Genomic DNA, 17589 nt, shown 5'->3' on the forward strand with positions numbered 1-17589 from the left:
ATAGGATAGATAATAGAATACTTTCTCTGAATTTGCCAAATAAAAATGTACTGGCCATTGTGAATGTGATTTTTTTTTTTTTTTTGAGACAGGGTTTCTCTGTGTAGTTTTGGAAGATGTCCTGGAACTAGCTTTTGTAGACCAGACTGGTCTCGAACTCACAGAGATCTTCCTGCCTCTGCCTCCCGAGTGCTGGGATTAAAGGCATGCATCACCACCACCTGGCAAAACCTTTTCTTTTTATTTAGACAAAAAGGGGGGAGTGTTGTGGGATATTTCTTCACACTGTTTGTGATTGTGTTAATTAAATAAAATCAATCAGGAACTAGTTGACAGAAAGTGATCAAAGAGAGTCTGAGGGAGTCTGGAAGATGGATGGATAGAGAGATGCACAGGAAGTAGTAGGGAGGGACTTTGAGTATGGCAGGCTTTTTTGGTTTGGCCAAGCGGAAGGACACTCTCTTTTCAGAGATACTGCAAAGGTCAGATAGTTGCTCCTCCAACATCTCTGAGCTGGCAGGTTTTCACCCCAGCCTCTGACTCCTGGGTCTTATTGATAAATAGAACAATAGCGATTTAGTTAAAAAACTACATTTGGGGCAGTGGCAGGAGGCGATCTAGCAAGATGTAAAAGTCCCGCTGGGCCTCTGCCTGCAGGCTGTAACTGTGGAGCCACTATTTCTGGCTAAAGTAGCAGTAGATTCCAATGTAGCCGCTGTGCAGATGGAAAACAGCAGTCAGCACTGTTAACACAGAGAAATCCTGTATCCAAAAACAAAAAATCCCAAATATCAACAACAAAAAGTTAGGGCTGGAGAGATGTCTTGCTGGTTAAGAGCATGTAGTGCTGTTACAGAGAACCTGAGTTCAATATCTAGCACCCACATGAGGCAACTTACAACTATTTGTAACTCTAGCTCCAGGTATTCCAAACCTTCTGGACTGTGCACACACCCCATCACACACACACACCCCACCACACCCCACACACACACAATTAGAAAATAATGACACCTCATCCAAGTCTGCCTCTGTTCTTGTCAGCCAACAGTGGCATGATACCTAAAATCAGTGGTGCTATGGGTGTCAGCACCAGCACTTTAATCAGAACCTTCAGAAAAGGAAGACACTGTTTAACGTTAAGTGTTCCAGGTCCAGACTCCCGAATCTTTAATAGCTAACAAATGAAGTAATAATGCTGAAGGCAGTTATCATTTATCTTTTTCTTGGTACAAAGGATCCAACCCAGGACCGAAGGCATGCTAGGCAAGTGCCCTGCCATTGAGCTATGTTCTAACCCTGAATTAAAGTGCATACATTCACAAGCATGAGCTGCAGTAGGTGTATTGTACAGTGTACATGGAGGCCAGAGGTTGACATCAAGTGCTTTCCATGATCACATTCCACCTATGTTTTGAGACAGGATCACTCACTGAACCTGGAGCTTACCAGTTTGATAGGTGGGCCTGTCAGTGAGCCCCAGGGATCTGCTCGCTAACCCAGGGCCAGATTCACACATGTTACTTAGCTGGCGGATGGTGCTGAGGATGTGAAATCCAGTCTTTGGGCTTGCACCACAAGCACATTACCAGCTGAGTCCCCTCCCCAGCCCAAGCCAAACATCTTAGAAACAAACCTCACATACTAATAAACATTTAATTATCCTTTAAATGAGCAAACTATACAATATGTAAATTATATCCCAATAAAGCTGTTAAAAAAAACCCTACCATATTTATTGCCATCTATACTTTGCAGTCTCCTTACTGTGAAAGTTAAGTTTACCTTTCTCAAGGGCTCCTAGGTGGTATCCTTCATTTGAATTGTATACCACTGTGTGCATAATTAATTTTGCCCAATATATTCTTGAAATAGTAGTCTATAAAAATAAATATAAGGACTTGAGTATGATGTTAAAAGTTATTGATATTTAGAATTAATTAGTATTTTTCTATCTGTTGAGTATTCTTTCCCCAGCTCTCCTACAGTTAGTGTCTTCCACATTCCATAGATGAGGATACTCAAGTCTCTTTTCCTAGCCGTCTGTGAGTGAGGTTCACGTGTGATGTTCAGGGTTTGGATCTTGCCTGTTTCTTGCTGCTTTTCTTAGCGAGAGATGTTCACTGTAACTGGTATTTTCCAGTTTCTGAACTATTGCCCCCTCTGTGTCTAACCATTAGTTTTTATATTTGTGTCTACTTTCCCATACACAGTAGGAATGCAGAAAACATAAATCATTTGGCTCTGCAGTATTAGTATTGGATTAGAACCAAATTCATGTGGCAAAATAGTGCACGATGAAAGCAAGGGCTATATTTCTGCGATTCCAGGCAGAGTTGAATTAATTCTTGGAGAGGAGGTGTGAATACACATGTAATATGAGGCTTTAGCACAACTGTGAGAAAAATATTTTGTCATTTCCCTTGTTTGTTAGGTTTGCTTTGCCATCTGCCACTCTTGCATTGACTAGCTGAGAGCACCCATTAGCAACAGGGACTTGCAAGCAGCCACAGATCTGTCATTGCAAGATGAAATAGGCTCTGTGTATCTGCTGTTCTGCTAGGCATCCTCTGAGACATTCTTTCTCTGGAGACAATTACAGGATAATAAGCGTTTCTCTCTTGTTGTCCTATGTATAACATAGTTGTAACTTTCAACTTTTCAATCTGTTGTAGCCTAAAGAATTCCTTTGTTTTGCTTCGTTTTTTAAAGTTTATAAATCTAAATGTATCAGAATAAATTACATTCAGTAGTCTGAAGAGGAAGTAAGAGTACTTGGCATACAAGCCTGACATCCTGAGTTCAGTCCCTGATCCCAAGTTGGAAGGAAAGAATCAATGCCCAGGGTTATCCCCTAATCTCCACACACACTCTGTGACATGTGCATCGATGCACACAGGCACACTGGTAATAGAAATTAAATACAATTTTAAAATGAAATATTAAAGCTGGGTGTCATAGCACATGCTTTAATCCCAGCACTCAGGAGGCAGGAGCAGGCAGATCTCTGAGAGTTCAAGGCCAGCCTGGTCTATATACTGAGTTCCAGAACAGCCAGGGCTATATAGAGAAAACCCCAAACAAACAAACAAAAAATAAACAGAAACTAAATCACATTTTTAAAAATGTACTTTCTTAAACAGTGTCTAATTAGTAAAATTTGCTACAAAATGTATGGGTATTTTCTTTTAAACCCTAAAAGAAAAGAATGAAGGTTAAAAGCTTAAAAATAATCTTGTTATATTTTGTGATGTTGGGAGTGGGACCTAGGGCATCCTGCTTGCTAGGCAGTCTATCACTGAGCTATAGCTCCAATCCCTGTTTTGAATTAAGTTACCTAAAGCATAGATGCCAAATAGTTCAAACCCAAGCAGCATTTAATTAAGTATGTGCAGAGGTTTTTATTGTCAGCCTGTATTGTTTATTCTCTCCAAAGTGGTCTAGGCAGACTTCTCCCCTAACCAGGGTTTCTCAGCCTCAGCAACCTTTGCCTCTATGCACTAGATGTCAGCACCTCCTTTGTCTTTCTGCCCCATTTGTGACAACCAAAAACATCTCCAGACATTGTCAAATATGCCCTGGGGGACGGGGAGGGAGGAGACGATGGATGGGGGGGGCGGGACGGACAATCCCCGGTTGGGTTCAGTACTTTAGAGAACAGGCTGTAAGACATTGGTAAGGTGTGGAGAGGGTTCCATTACCTTATTCTTTGTTTTTGGATGAGAGAAGTTTTTGAATTAATGTTAGTCAGATGATTTATTAAAGGAGAATGTCTGACTCAAAGATTTGCCTTCACACACATCAAACAGTAGTAGTCCCTGTCTTATCGGGGAAAGCCATTTATCAGCCATTTTGTAATCATTCTGTAGAGGCTTCACTGAAACAACAAAACAAAAACAAGAAAACAGACTTCATTCCCCCTCCCCCCTTAAATTAGATACTTAGTTTTCTGAAACCATCTAAAAGCAAACAGATACTTATTTCAAAAAGGCTTATTGGGAGAGCCATCCTGAATCTACCCTTCATTATAAATTTTTTTTAACTAGTAGCTTATAAATTAAATGGTTTTGCTTCCTTGCTTCAGTCTGCCCCTGAAATTTATGCATTTATGAAATAGTCATTAAGATGTCCTAGTTCTCTGCTGAGGATGCCTTTGTCTTGTTGCCATCAGGTACCTTGAAAAGCACTAATGGTCTGTGTTTTGCTTTCTATATGGTAGATACAGGATTCACAGTTTCACCCTGTGACTTAAGGTCAGGACAATGACACTTGCCTTCATCTATTCTTCCTTCTTTCCTCACTTAGCAGCAGCTGCCGAGTCCACAGACCGAAGTCCTCGGCCCACCTCTGCACCAGCCATTGCTCAGAGTCAGGTCACAGAAGCGCCAGGGGCACCCGTCAAAAAAACACAGAAGGAAGCTTCGAAGGTTGAAGTGAAAGGGGAAGAGGAGCCACCTGAGCCAGCTGAGCCAGAGCCCACAGAAGCATGGAAGGTATGTCTTAGAAACCTGACCTCAGCTAACACACTTTCTGAGTTACAGCTGTTTCTAGAGCAACCAAATCTTACAGATTCCCAACAAAGTTGCTTTTTCTTGTTGTTTCTAAAAGAAATCGTCTCTCATCAACCTCTTGTTTATTTTTGTAGAATTTGATTTCCAAATGATATTGCATCAAGCACATTTATATAGCTATTTAAATCCTTTCTAACTTTTTAGGTTTTTTTTTTTATTTTATGTGTATGAGTGTTTTGCTTGAATTTATCTATGTGCACCAAGTGCATGCCTGGTGCCCTCAGAGATCAGAAGAAGACATCAGATCCCCTGGAACTAGAGTACAGTGTGAGTCACCATGTAGGTGCTGGAAATCAAACCCAGGTCCTCTGCAAGAGCTGCTAGTGCTCTTAACTGCTGAGCCATCTCTCCAGCCCAGTTCTTTAGGCAGTACACAGCTAGATATGGAGAAGATCTGTTGTGTGGGAGAAGTTATACTGCTGGGTTGAATAAACCCATAGTCCCTGCACTGAGCTAAAAAATCACCAGTTAATTAGCAAATCTCCAAGAACTCATAACTGGGCTGGTCTTATTTATAGGTTCAAGCTTTTAAAATAACATTTACACAGTGCTAGTTTAGGTCTGTTAAAGTAGATGCAGGTCTCACTGTTGTTAAGAGACTATGAGAAAAGGCCTTCATAAGAATGACATTTCACTGCCCAGTGGCAGTGGTGGCATACACCTTTAGTCCCAGCACTTGGGAGGCAGAGGCAGGTGGATCTCTGAGTTCAAGACTAGCCTGGTCTACAGATCGAGTTCCAGGACAGCCAGAAACCCTGTCTCAAAAAACCAAAACATACAACAGCAACAACAACAAAAAAGTATTTTATGTTAAGGCCTGTTCTTTTGGAGCCAGATCAATGTCTTATTTAATATAGAACAGTGGACAGCTAATTTTTTTTTCAACAGAACTCTTTTTTTTTTTTTTAAGCAATTTTTTAATTTATTATATATACACTGCTCTGCCTGCATGTATCCCCGCAGTCCAGAAGAGGGCACCAGACTACATTACTGATGGCTGGGAGCCACCATGTGGTTGCTGGGAATTGAACTCAGGACCTCTGGAAGAATGGGCAGTGCTCTTAACCCCTGAGCCATTCTCCAGCCCCTGACAGCTAATTTTTTTAATTATTACATTTCCCTGTCTTTGAGTGAATGAATGGTGAGCTTTTGCACTTTTGTAACTGGCCTGGTGCCCATAACATTAGTCTTCAGGCTCTTGTGGCCTTTGAATACCTGCTTGGTTTTTAATGTTAGAATTTATAATCTAACACTTCTGACTGTGTAGGCTGTTTGCAGTTGTCGGGGGCTCTTCCTGAATGGCTAAGATGCCTCTGGTCTTCTGCTATCTTGCTGTTTGTTTTCCTTTTGCCCATAAAACATACAGGTACTTCAAAAATAGGTTCCTTTTGCTTTTGGAGCTTTGGCAGAATGAAGTGGGTTTTCTCTTTCCCAGGCTAGCCTTGAACTCCTGCACTGGCAAAATCCTTTGCCATGTTCTCTCTGGTAGCTGGTACTGTAGGTATGAACCACTGCTCCCTTCTTTTTGGCTTTAATTCTTAAACTGAAGTAGTGGCTCTCCATTTTCTGCTGCTAGATTACTAAGGACCCAGAAGGACATTATTGTTTAAACAAGGAACTTAAGCTTTATGAAATAATTTAAAACTAATATTTGCAGAGTAGACATAAGTTTATGAAGATATTATGCCAGCTTTAATTTGGGCATAGTGGCACATGCCTGTAATTCCAGATCTTGGGAAATGGAGTTGGAGACCAGCCCAGGCTACATAGTGAAACTGACTCAAAAACAAACAAACAAACAAACAACCTGAAGACAGATGTTTTCTTCATTTTCTTACTTAAGAAAAGTTAAGCTGTTCACTGGGATCTAGAGCAGAATGACCCAATTGTTAATTACTCCTGGTAGTTAGAAGTGGTGTGTTTGGATGTGTGTGTATGTTTGGCAGTGTTACAAAGTCTGGTATTACCTAATGTTTTTTATATTCAACCTAGGGAAAATAGCACAGAGAAATTGTTCTCCAGAGTAGTGCTCCTTTTGTGTGAGTTAAAAGAATATGTCAAAAACCACAAGTTGATGAGGTTCTGTAAAAAATGAGTAATATAACAAAACCGATTTAACCCTTAGAAAAGACAATTTAGTTTCTAAATTTGAGATGCATGGCATTTCATTCAGTACTCACCCTATTGTGTTTCCTCGTCATAATCAGGTTATTAAGTAATTACTCCAGTTTCTGAATATAAGATGGTTATTTCTGGAGGTATCCCAAAGATACACAGGCGTCCCTAGGATAGTAGTCCTCTCCTACTACTGAGCATAAATCTTGCCTGTCTGCCAAACATGTGGTTCCAGCTTCCTAGAGAGGAGACTGCAATGTTGGATGCTGTATTCGAGGTGGAATAGTTGCCCATGTCAGTTACAGTTTGTTTGCAATTTATTTTGATGCTCTCTTTTTCGATAAACTGAAGAGTAAAATCATATCCTTACATGTATTGATCAACTAACAGACTCTTGTGTTTACCTGTTTGGTTTCTTACAAGCTTTATTATATGTGTTTTAACTAAAAAAACTATTTCTATCGTGTACATTACACATTTATATCTCTATTTATAAATCTGTTCTTAAATATGATTTAAAGTACTTCTAGGGCTGGGAAGATGACTAAGTGGATCAAGTGTTTGCTTGACTTCAAGTCCCCAGAGCCCTCATAGGAATCCACACGCAGTAACACTTGCATCTGTGAGACAGAATCGGGAAGATATGGCATACACCTCAGTGGGCAAGAGAGACCCTGTCTTAAGCAAGGTAGAAGGTGAAACTGACACCCGAGATTGTCTTCTGACCTCCACACAAGTGCCATGACGTGTACACACACACACACACACACACACACACACACACACACACACACACACACACACACACATTAAAGTCCTTCCAGGTCATTGCTTTAGTGGGTACTTTTTTATATAAATAAATATTAAAATATTTTTTCATCAACAGAATGATTAACTTTTGGTAATTTGGCTGTCCATTTTTCCACGTCAGCCTTGAGTCTCTGATGATGAACTAACAGACTGCACTGGGAGTAAAACCTTCCCTGTTGTGGTGATCATTTTTCAGTGCATTTAACCCCACCCCAGCTTCATGAAGCTGTTTAACTATTCATGGAAGCCTGCTAACCTAAAATGTTTCACTATTTTATTTCTTAAATGTAGGTCGAAAAAACCCACATCGAGGTCACAGTACCTACCTCAAACGGTGACCAAACACAGGTTTGTGCCACAGGCCACTTGTGCCTTTCCTCTTCCACCCCTTAGTTTTAAATTCTCCCCCATTCCACTTTCTCTAAAAATAAATAAAAGCTTCAAACCGACTTCAATGAGCCAATATTTTATCTTTTTTTTTTTCTTTATTGAATTGTGGCAAAACAGAAGCCTGCAGAAAAAACTGAAGATCTGATAAGAATGAGGAAGGTTAGCCATTTTCTGCTTTCACACGACTATGCTGCCATTTCACCCATGCTGATGACAGTGTGTTAAACAGACAGTGGTCCAGCCCTTGATTTTCCTCATTAGGAATTACTTCCAGAGAACCAGTCAGTATGTGGGGAACCTTCAAACAGTACAGTTGTGATGAGTATTTACACACACACACACACACACACACACACACACACACACACACACACACACACGAACCTTAGACTGTTTATTGACTGGTTTTATCAAAGTAAGCTTTCAGCAGAGAAATATCTTAACAAAATACAGTTGTGAGGGGCAGGCCTATCTTTCATGTTCAGACTCTACAAGAACTTTCCCAATGGCATCACGCTATTAGAGCCATTAGCATTTTATACACATTTATCACAAAAGCCACCACAGCAGCACCTCCTAGCATTAGCAGTATGAGTTTAACTGCTGCGTGCTTATTTCCCAACCTCAGAGTGGGATGAACCAGTTCTTACTGGATATACTTGTTACCTGTTTGAATACAGAACATTGTAGAGTTCCAGATATTGCAGTATTCACAAGTATGAAACTTTCCAGAAAGCTGATTTTTTTAAATACAGAATTTCTCCACTCCATGACACATGGTGTTCAGTATAATAATCAAATAGTTCAACTTCAAAAACAACATAAACAGCTTATTGTGAAGGTGGGTGGTGGTGGCGCATGCCTTTAATCGCAGCACTCAGGAGACAGAGAGTTCGAGGCCAGCCTGGTCTATAAACCTACACAGAGAAACCCCGTCTCTAAAAATGAATAAATAAATAAATAAATAGCCAAACAAAAAACCCCAAGCTTATTGTGTTAGAAGCTATGAAGCCAGGAGCACTGTCTATTTAAATAACATCATCATTGTTTGCAGCCAAAGTCATCCATTCTTTTCTGGTAGCCATGCTCTCTGTGTGTCCTTGTAGTTCTGTGATCATTTCATGTTGGCATATGCTGCATTGCAGACATTTACTTTTAACTGTTTTTTTGTTTGTTTGTTTGTTTGCCAATTTGCAGTTTGTTCCCCTGCAAGAACAACATTTTAATTTTTTATGCTTCTGTTTTTTCCCCTTTCATTTTCACAGAAAAAGAGAGAGAGACTAGATGGTGAAAACATTTATATCAGACATAGCAATTTAATGTTGGAGGTTTGTATGAACTTGAAGCTTATTTAAGTTGGTTGCCTGGAACCTTCTGCATTCTTTGCTGATCCCCTCATTCTGCACTGTGTTTGGTTTTGCATGACACTGCATGTGAGATTTCTAGGTTTAAAGTGCTTTTGCATGTCAGTAAACACGAAGATATGCAATCATCTCTCCTAACTTTTAGTTTCCATCTCTCATACTATCTAGAAAAATATATGATTGGAGCTGTCTCTCCCTCTCATGGTCCTGCTGTTTTACCCCCTTTCGGAACATTCCAACATCATTGCTACAAGTTTCTTTAATTTTCCAAGAATATAAAAACTCCGAATGTCCCAAGAAACAAATTTGTACTGTTTTTTTTTTTCCTTTTTTTTCCTGAACTGAGAAGAGTATCAAAAATAAATAAATAAATAAAAGAGGGAAAGTGATCACAATTAGTAAGGGCTTACTCACTGGAGATAGCACAAGATTGCCAAAGGAAACTGGAGGGACGAGGAAGACATATAGGCAAGGAGGAGTCCTAAGGTCCTTTTCCTATTACATCAGTAGTAACCAGATTTTTACCTCATTCATATATCTAGGCTACAGCTACACATTGGATATGAAATGCAAAACCAAATTAGAGGTTAGAGGAACTCAGTGAGAAAAACTAAGGAAATTGGAATTATTCTCTGTGGAAGAAAGGAAGACCAGTATAATTTGTACACCAGGAAGTTGACGTTGAAGTATAGAAGTTGAAGACTACATAATATAACAACTCAAGGCAGAACCAAAAGAAATGAATGTAAACTCTTCTCACAGGGAGTTAGCTTTCCTGTGAAGGAAACAACCAACATGGTTTCTGCTTGCAGGAAGCTTACACTGTGTGGATCTGAGGGGAGAGGATAAAGACGCGTGAAGAGCAATGCCATAGTTACAGGCTGTTAGGGAAACTGTAGCATATGAACGCTGTGCTTTAGGCAATCTACTCTAAAGCAGGCGGAATGAAGTTAGCATTTTCAATAACCATCTTGCCTTGGCCTCTTGAAGGCATTGCAGGAGTGTGCCATTGTATCCAGTGAGATAGCATTTAATTGAGACCTGAAAGAAGAGCCGTGTATTAAATATGAAGGATTGCAGAAACTTAAAAAAAAAAATAGGTGTCTGGTCATGCATGGTAGGACATCTTTAATCCCCACACCCTTGAGGCTGAGACAAGAAGATCTGGGAGTCAAGTCATTCTCAGCTCTGTATTTTAAGGCCAGTCGGTGCTATATGAGACTTAGTCTCAAAACTAAAAACAAAAAGCCAATAAAAAAGGCCCAAACATATGTTAAAAATAGATTTCTCATTACTAATATCACCTGTAAAGATTATTGACTCTCATTTCATTTTTTTCACTTTTTGTTGATAACTATACTTTTAATATATAAGGTACTTTAATACAAATAATAAAAATTATGGATGGCCTTCATTAATTGCATATTGAATGACTGACACAATGCCGAGTGCTTTACATATATATGTATACACACACACACACACACACACACACACACACACACACACATATATATATATATGTGTGTGTCTCATATATATAATTTATGTCTCATATATATAATAGAAATAAAAATTTCTAAGGCCAGACTCTTATTTTAAACTTGGAAACTGGCTGTCTCTTCTTAGCCCATATCTGAGGCCTGAATTGTTGTCTTTGGAATTAGGAAGGACAACACCAGTTTGGTGATCTCCTCTTCTCAGTGTGACATCTCCCACTCTAAATCCGCACATTCCCTGACTTGCCAATCATATATTTGTCATTCATTCCACGAGGTGTGTTGGGGCTTCTGAGACTCACAAAATCCTGTGTTGTGCTGTGTTTTCTTCTGTGGCATTTTACTGAGAGCCCTGGGAGGGGATTTCTGAATAAGTGTGTGTTTGGAATTTAAAATTACTAACTGCCTTTTGAGAACATTTTACATTTAACAATGTGTTTGGTTTTATTGCTGCTAAAATCATCAAAAATTATCTAACCTGAACATGACATTTGACGATCATTCCTTAGTTATTATAAAAATGCCCCTAAGGAAGTTCTCTCAAGTTATCTGTCACTCTGGCAGGTTTTTTTTTTTTTTTTTTTTTTTTTTTGCATCCCTTCCCGCCTTCTCTTATCACACCCCCACTAATGCTTTGTTCTGGCACAAATAAGGTCGAGTTCATTTTTAGATCTACCGCCTCCTCCTCCAGCTCCCAGAGAGAACCTGTAGCAAATGTCTATGACAAACTCTATTTGGAACAGGTCCCTTTGAGATCTTAATTTTATTCTGTGCCCCCACAGGTTTCCACAAAGCCAGCTAAGAAGGATGGAGAAAGCTCCCTCAGAAGCTACAGCTTTATTGCAAAATGTATCTTTCTCAGATTCCAAACCAATCAAAAGCTATGCTAGAAGAGTTTCAGATCAGCAGGCTCAGCTCAGGCTGCTCACAATTGTGTTTATCACAGTATCTCTTGATTGTTTTTGTTTTGCCTTGTTTGTACTTTTAATCATCATAAATGTGTTCAGTTGTTCTTGGCCAAAACAGATTTAACACCAGTCAGGAGCTGGGTGACACTCTCACAAGCCTGATGGGTCTTGGTTGCTGAGCTAAGACTGAGCTCTGCAAGCTTTTCTTCGCCTCACACCCTCCCTGCTCTCAGCTGTGACACAGACATTACACACACACACACACACACACACACACACACACACACACACACACACACACACACACATTCCTAGTAAGCAATAAATGCTCTTTGTGGAAGCTACAGTTACTTTTGGGGTTAGTATTCTCTTTGCCCTCTAAGCAAATACACATGGGCCAATCTTGCAAAAACAGAAAAGAGACTAGTTTATGAGTTTCTGAGGGAACAACCTCAGAGTCCAGATGTCATGTGAGTCCCTGTTTTTTTTTTTTTTTTTTTTTTTTGTTGTTGTTGTTGTTTTATTGTTTTCTCCTTGATGGTGGTTTGGAGAAAGTTTTATTTAGTTAGGATCTTTCTTGCTTGCAGAAAAAAACAAAAAACAAAAACTTGTAAACACATGTTGTTCAAAAACTCAATTCCACTTTATTTTTGTTTTCCAAAATGAAATTACTTCCCACAATGCCAAAAATAGATAAATCCCAAAGTTCACACAGAATGTAGGGAGATCTATTTAGCATCATGCTTCTCTTAGATATAATGCTGCCCTAATGGGAAATAAACACAAGATTGTTTTATAGCTTCAGGTTCCAGGTATTGTGACCTGGAACTCAAACTTTTGAGGTTTTCTGTGTGTGTGTGTGTGTGTGTGTGTGTGTGTGTGTGTGTGTGTATGTTGTTAGACAAAGACCATTCAAGTCTTTGTTTTCAAGTTAAATTTATCAGACTCCTTTTGGTCTCATGTTCTTTGCAAAAAAAAAAAAAAATTATGTGTCTCAACAACAACAAAAAATCTGAATATGTCTTAGCCTATGCTTTTTTAGTCTTAGTTTTATCATCTTTCCCTAGAATGTTATCTTAAAGAGCTTTTCATTTACCTCTAGTTGTCCAGTATTCCCACTGCTGGAACAACTGTATTATTTTAAATTATCAAGGAGAGATATGAGATTCTAGACAGTCATTGGAAGTGTTGATGATCAAACCGAAGGCTGTGTGTGTACTAATAAACACACTTCTATTGAGCCACTCACCCAGCCCCAGTAAGTCCCTATTTTGTATTATATTAAGAGAAATGAAACTGGGAAACCATAAGGTTATATATATATATATATATATATATATATATATATATATAATTGTAAAGTGTGAGGACTGAAATTCAGTGCCTAGAACCCAGATAAAAGTGCTGGGCATGGAAGAGCATACTTGTAATCCCAGAGCTGGGGGAGTGAACACAGGAGCATCCCTGACCCGGTGACCAGACAGCCTCACCCTTGGTTAACAGCTCCAGGCCAATGAGAGACCCTGCTTCAGGAGAGGTGGACAGTGTTTCTGGGGGACCCTGAGGTCATCCTCTGGCCTGCACTCGCACCTGCACATACACTTGCATTATTTTGAAAAAAATCTTTAAAGTCATTTTATTTATTTTTTTTAGCATTAATAACAACTGACTTTTGGAGGCTGGAACTAGGGATTTTAGTAATAAATTCTTGAATCAAAAAGTCTTAGTAATAGAGAAGCAAAGGTATTGCAATGGGCAGAGGGGGACTCTTCAGTGTTGCTGCTCACCGAGGACAGTAGCTAGTTGAAGCTGAGGTCATTTGCCATGTCCTTCATTCATCAGTTTCCCTGTTGCTATCTCCATCCTGCCTGAGCTGAGCCTAAGTCAGTTCTCATCAAACTGAACTAATTGAACTGTGAGGTTACCTTTTCAGGATGAGGAGGTGGAGGTCTGGTTTTGCATCCTCTGTGGAAGAGGAGTTACACAATTATCAGGAGCAAGCTCTTTGTGAGCAGTTTAGCCTCCTCGAGCTGTACGATTGTGATGCTTCACTGCTTCCAAGTACAGCACTTTGTTTAAAAAGAAAGAAAGAAGAGAGGCAAACAATGCTGTGTATTTACAATCCTAATGCAAAATACAGGCCAGTAACCTGCCCTGGATGTGGTGTTTGTAACCAGTGCCCGGTCTCTGATAGGCTGCCCATGGTGTGTTTTTTGTCCCAACTATTTATTGTTTTACATCTTTGTCCTTTCAACTGTAGGATTTAGACAAGAGTCAAGAAGAAATCAAAAAGCATCATGCCAGCATCAGTGAACTGAAAAAAAACTTTATGGAATCGGTACCCGAGCCACGTCCTAGCGAGTGGGACAAGCGCTTATCCACACACTCGCCCTTCCGAAGTCTTAACATCAATGGGCAAGTCCCTACTGGAGATGGAGTAAGTACTTTGTCCACGTGACTGTGAGGCTGAATGCAATAAGTATTTTAATTACATATGTTAATATTCTGCATCTGAAATTTTAGAGCATTACTAGTGGATGTCTGGGCTCTGAGAATTGCTCGAAGCTGCCTGCTTCTGGCTAGTTTGTGTTTATAAATTGACTTCATGCCAGTAAAGCTTTGTTTATATTCAAAATGTGCCTTCCAGCACCAGAGAGTTTGCTAAACTTAGTAAGGTCACAACCGAAAGGGAGCACATTTTTTAAAACTTTATTTGAACATTTGTACAACTTAGAAATGTCTGGAATGATTGCTCACAGTTATATAAGAAACAAAGGAGGCCCTGAAGCCAGCGAATGTAGAACACTCAATTTCACAAAAACAACTGATGATTTATCTTGCATAACATCAAACCTCCAACCAGCTGTTTTATGAGAAGTTACGAACAGAAGAGGCCAGAGATAACTTTCAGCGTCTGTTCTCTACTATTGTTACTGTTTCCTACTTTGGAAACCCTACCTCAGAATAAATAGATCTGTTTAAACGTAGTATCTTGTCAAACTTACATCTAAAAAGTCTTTATCTCTAGCCAGTATGTCATTTATATAAACAGTCACCATAACTTAATGACTGATTGTATATTTTTTAATTGTGTGCTTACTTTGCTTCCTCCCAACAATTGCAGCTGTAGTTGAGAAAGGCAAACTAATAACACCAATAAAAACCTGAGGTTTACCAGGCATGACCCTGTGTCCCACTCCTTGTGAGGCTGAGGCAGAAGGATTGCCTGAGTTTAGGGTTTTGAAGCAGAACTGAGTAACAGAGTAAGACTCTTTCCCTAAACAAAACACAAATTGTGTTTACATTTTTTTCAGGATTCTTGGTGAACTGTCCAGTTATATCAATTATTACTTAGTTTCTGCAGCTGCAGACAGGGATAAAAATTCTTCCAAGAAAACCTGTTCTGTTTTTCAAATTTAGATTGAAATTAGCTAACAGTTTCACAGATGAGGTGGGAGGGCAGCTGAGTAGTTATTGGGGTTGGGGGGCACACTGTCCTCGCAGACCTTGTTCCCAGACATACATGTCCATTGCTTTTGGGTCCTGAGTCTGTAATATGTGCTTTAAACTGGGAACATAACTGGGTAAGACCATCACTCTGAAAGGCAGACAATGTGATTTGATGTGTCCTCAGAAATCAGACTCATAAAGGTCCAAGGATAGTTGCAGTGTGATTGACTGAGAGGGTCTGGCCAGTCAAAGCTTAATGAAATGCTCTGAACAAGCCATTTGTCTTGTTGGGCCTGTTTATAGAATGGGTGATCTTAAATGCCCTTGCTTACTCTGGTGTTCTACACATGAGTGGCTTGTTGCTATCTCATCTGTTAACCCCTCTACAAACTGCACTTGCATATTTTTCTAGTTCTGTTTTGGGCTCTGAAAGTAGCTTGAAAAAGTAACTTGATGCTATCTTAGATGTAATTGGGTAAATTTGTATTGGTCTGCATTTTCAGAAAATAGTATATGTCTTTAAATAGAAACCCTTTAGAAATCATCCTAAGGCTGGTTTGGGGATGGCAGTGCCATTCTGTGAACTTTAAAGAAATGACTTCTTATTAACTCAACTCAATCCCTGAGGGATGCTCAAATAATTTTAGCTTTATGTGCACACACCACACACACACACACACACACACACACACACACACACACACACACACACGCGCCGCGCGCGCGCGCGCGCGCGCACGCGCGCGCACGCGCACACACTCACACACATATTCCCTGTCGATGAATAATGGAGTAAATGACTATACTGTCTTAATCTTTTGTACTGGGACAACTCTACTTTTTGGCATATCTTTTTATGGTTAGGCTAATGTTTCTGTTCTCTGGGAATACCTGTCCTACCTTTGGCAGCACTGTTGTTGCATTGCAAGACAACTGAACTTTATATAATTTGTGTATGACCAGGTGAAGAAAACTTCCACTCTCCCCTCGGAAAGAAAGGTTGGTGGGCCAGAGGTAACGCTGCTGCTGTGACTTGCGCTGCACAATAGAACTTGCTCTGGTCATGGCTCTAAGCAGAGATCCCAGAACTCAGCAACAGTGGCTGAACAATTATTTTCTTTTGCTACTAGTAAATCCACACCCACAGCCTTTGGCCTAACATATCATACTTCCACTGCTGCAGCATCTGCAGTTTCCAATTTGCTTTTTTCAGTGCATGGCTGGTTGAAAGAACTGCATGAAGATGTTAATATGTATTCAGAGAGAAAATGAATTTAATTATACCCTGTTCTTTTTATGTTGTCTTTCTCCTCCCACCTTGTTTTCATTTAAAAATCATTTTGATTTTGCATCCTATCTTTTCCTTTTATTCTTTTTGCTGACCAGTCCCCTAGCTACTTTCTCCCTGATACATATCACTTAGGGGTGTGCAAAGAACCAGTATTCAACTTCCAAACTGACCAGAGAAGGCTAGCTCAACTAAGAGAACTCAGAGCCAAGTTTTTCCTTTCATAGAGACCTTCTGCCTTGGCTACAGATGGCAGAATGCAGAGATACAGGAGGAGAAAAGTCTCAGTTGGCCAACTGGAGATAGATCTTTCCTTAAAAGTTACTGGAAGTGTTTCCTAAGTGTATAATCCTTCTTGATGACCATTACTATTTTAGTCAGGATTCCAAGGCTGTGCAACGGCTGGAGGTCTTGTGGGAATGTGTTTTCCTTTCTTTTCTTGTTTTCCTTTGCTCCTGTTCCCACCCCACAGTAGACCCTGGGGGCACATTATAAATATTTATACATTTTGTTCTTATTTTGAAGTCTTTACTACCTCTATTCCCCTGAGCAAAATCTAATTCTCATACTGAGTTATTACATTTGAAGTCTTTTTTGAAGAGATATGAAAATTGCTCTTTATATTCTGCCATTCTATTTGTTAGTAAAAGTAACTTTACTCATGACAAGAAGAATGCTTTGTTATTGACATTGCCTGATCCAGTGATTACTTGCGCACTAAAGCAATTTAAAGTAACCTGGAATCCATATGTGAAGGAAAATCGTGAATGAATAGCCTCAATGAGGGAATAAGTGATAGAGCGAAGGAAAGCCAGTGATTGCTTGAACTTTCAAGGATTCCAATGCCAATTGATTCAAACATTAAATTTTAATTTAATTGCCTAGTTAAACTTACTGGGCTCTAGAAACAGCTAGGTAAATTGCCTAAGAGAGGCTAGAATCAAGAGCGTCCAATCTTCCCACACCTTTGCACATCCCCAAGTATCACTTTTAAGCATTTTCCATCTGTCATTTTGTTCATCTTTCTCTGTCTTTCTTGATCTTCTATCGTGAAAGCAGACACAGGAACGTGCTCTGTTAGTACAGGGTGAAGAGAAAATTAAAAGGCCAGAGAGACCCACTGAGAGAACCTTGCCCCAGCAAGAAAATGAAGAGATTCCTCCCAAGGTTTCTATTCCAATCCCCGATGAACAC

General features: G+C 39.7%; 1 protein-coding gene across 20 annotated transcripts in view; it reads left to right on the top strand.

The window, feature by feature from the left end:
• Epb41 (erythrocyte membrane protein band 4.1) overlaps positions 1-17589 on the top strand; it is a 134670-nt gene that overhangs the window by 85894 nt on the left and 31187 nt on the right. For 3 of the 20 annotated variants that reach the window (XM_027399474.2, XM_027399484.2, XM_035439558.1), the window contains exons 12-14: positions 4306-4493; positions 9152-9214; positions 13918-14094. In XM_027399474.2, coding sequence (XP_027255275.1) covers positions 4306-4493; positions 9152-9214; positions 13918-14094 — 428 coding nt within the window. Of the gene's footprint in view, positions 1-4305; positions 4494-7787; positions 7845-9151; positions 9215-13917; positions 14095-16070; positions 16122-16493; positions 17575-17589 lie in introns of those variants that run through there. The other 17 variants (XM_035439562.1, XM_035439567.1, XM_027399475.2 and 14 more) reach the window with 14 other exon arrangements.

This window comes from Cricetulus griseus, chromosome 2, assembly GCF_003668045.3.
Source record: "Cricetulus griseus strain 17A/GY chromosome 2, alternate assembly CriGri-PICRH-1.0, whole genome shotgun sequence".
Lineage (NCBI taxonomy): Eukaryota > Metazoa > Chordata > Mammalia > Rodentia > Cricetidae > Cricetulus > Cricetulus griseus.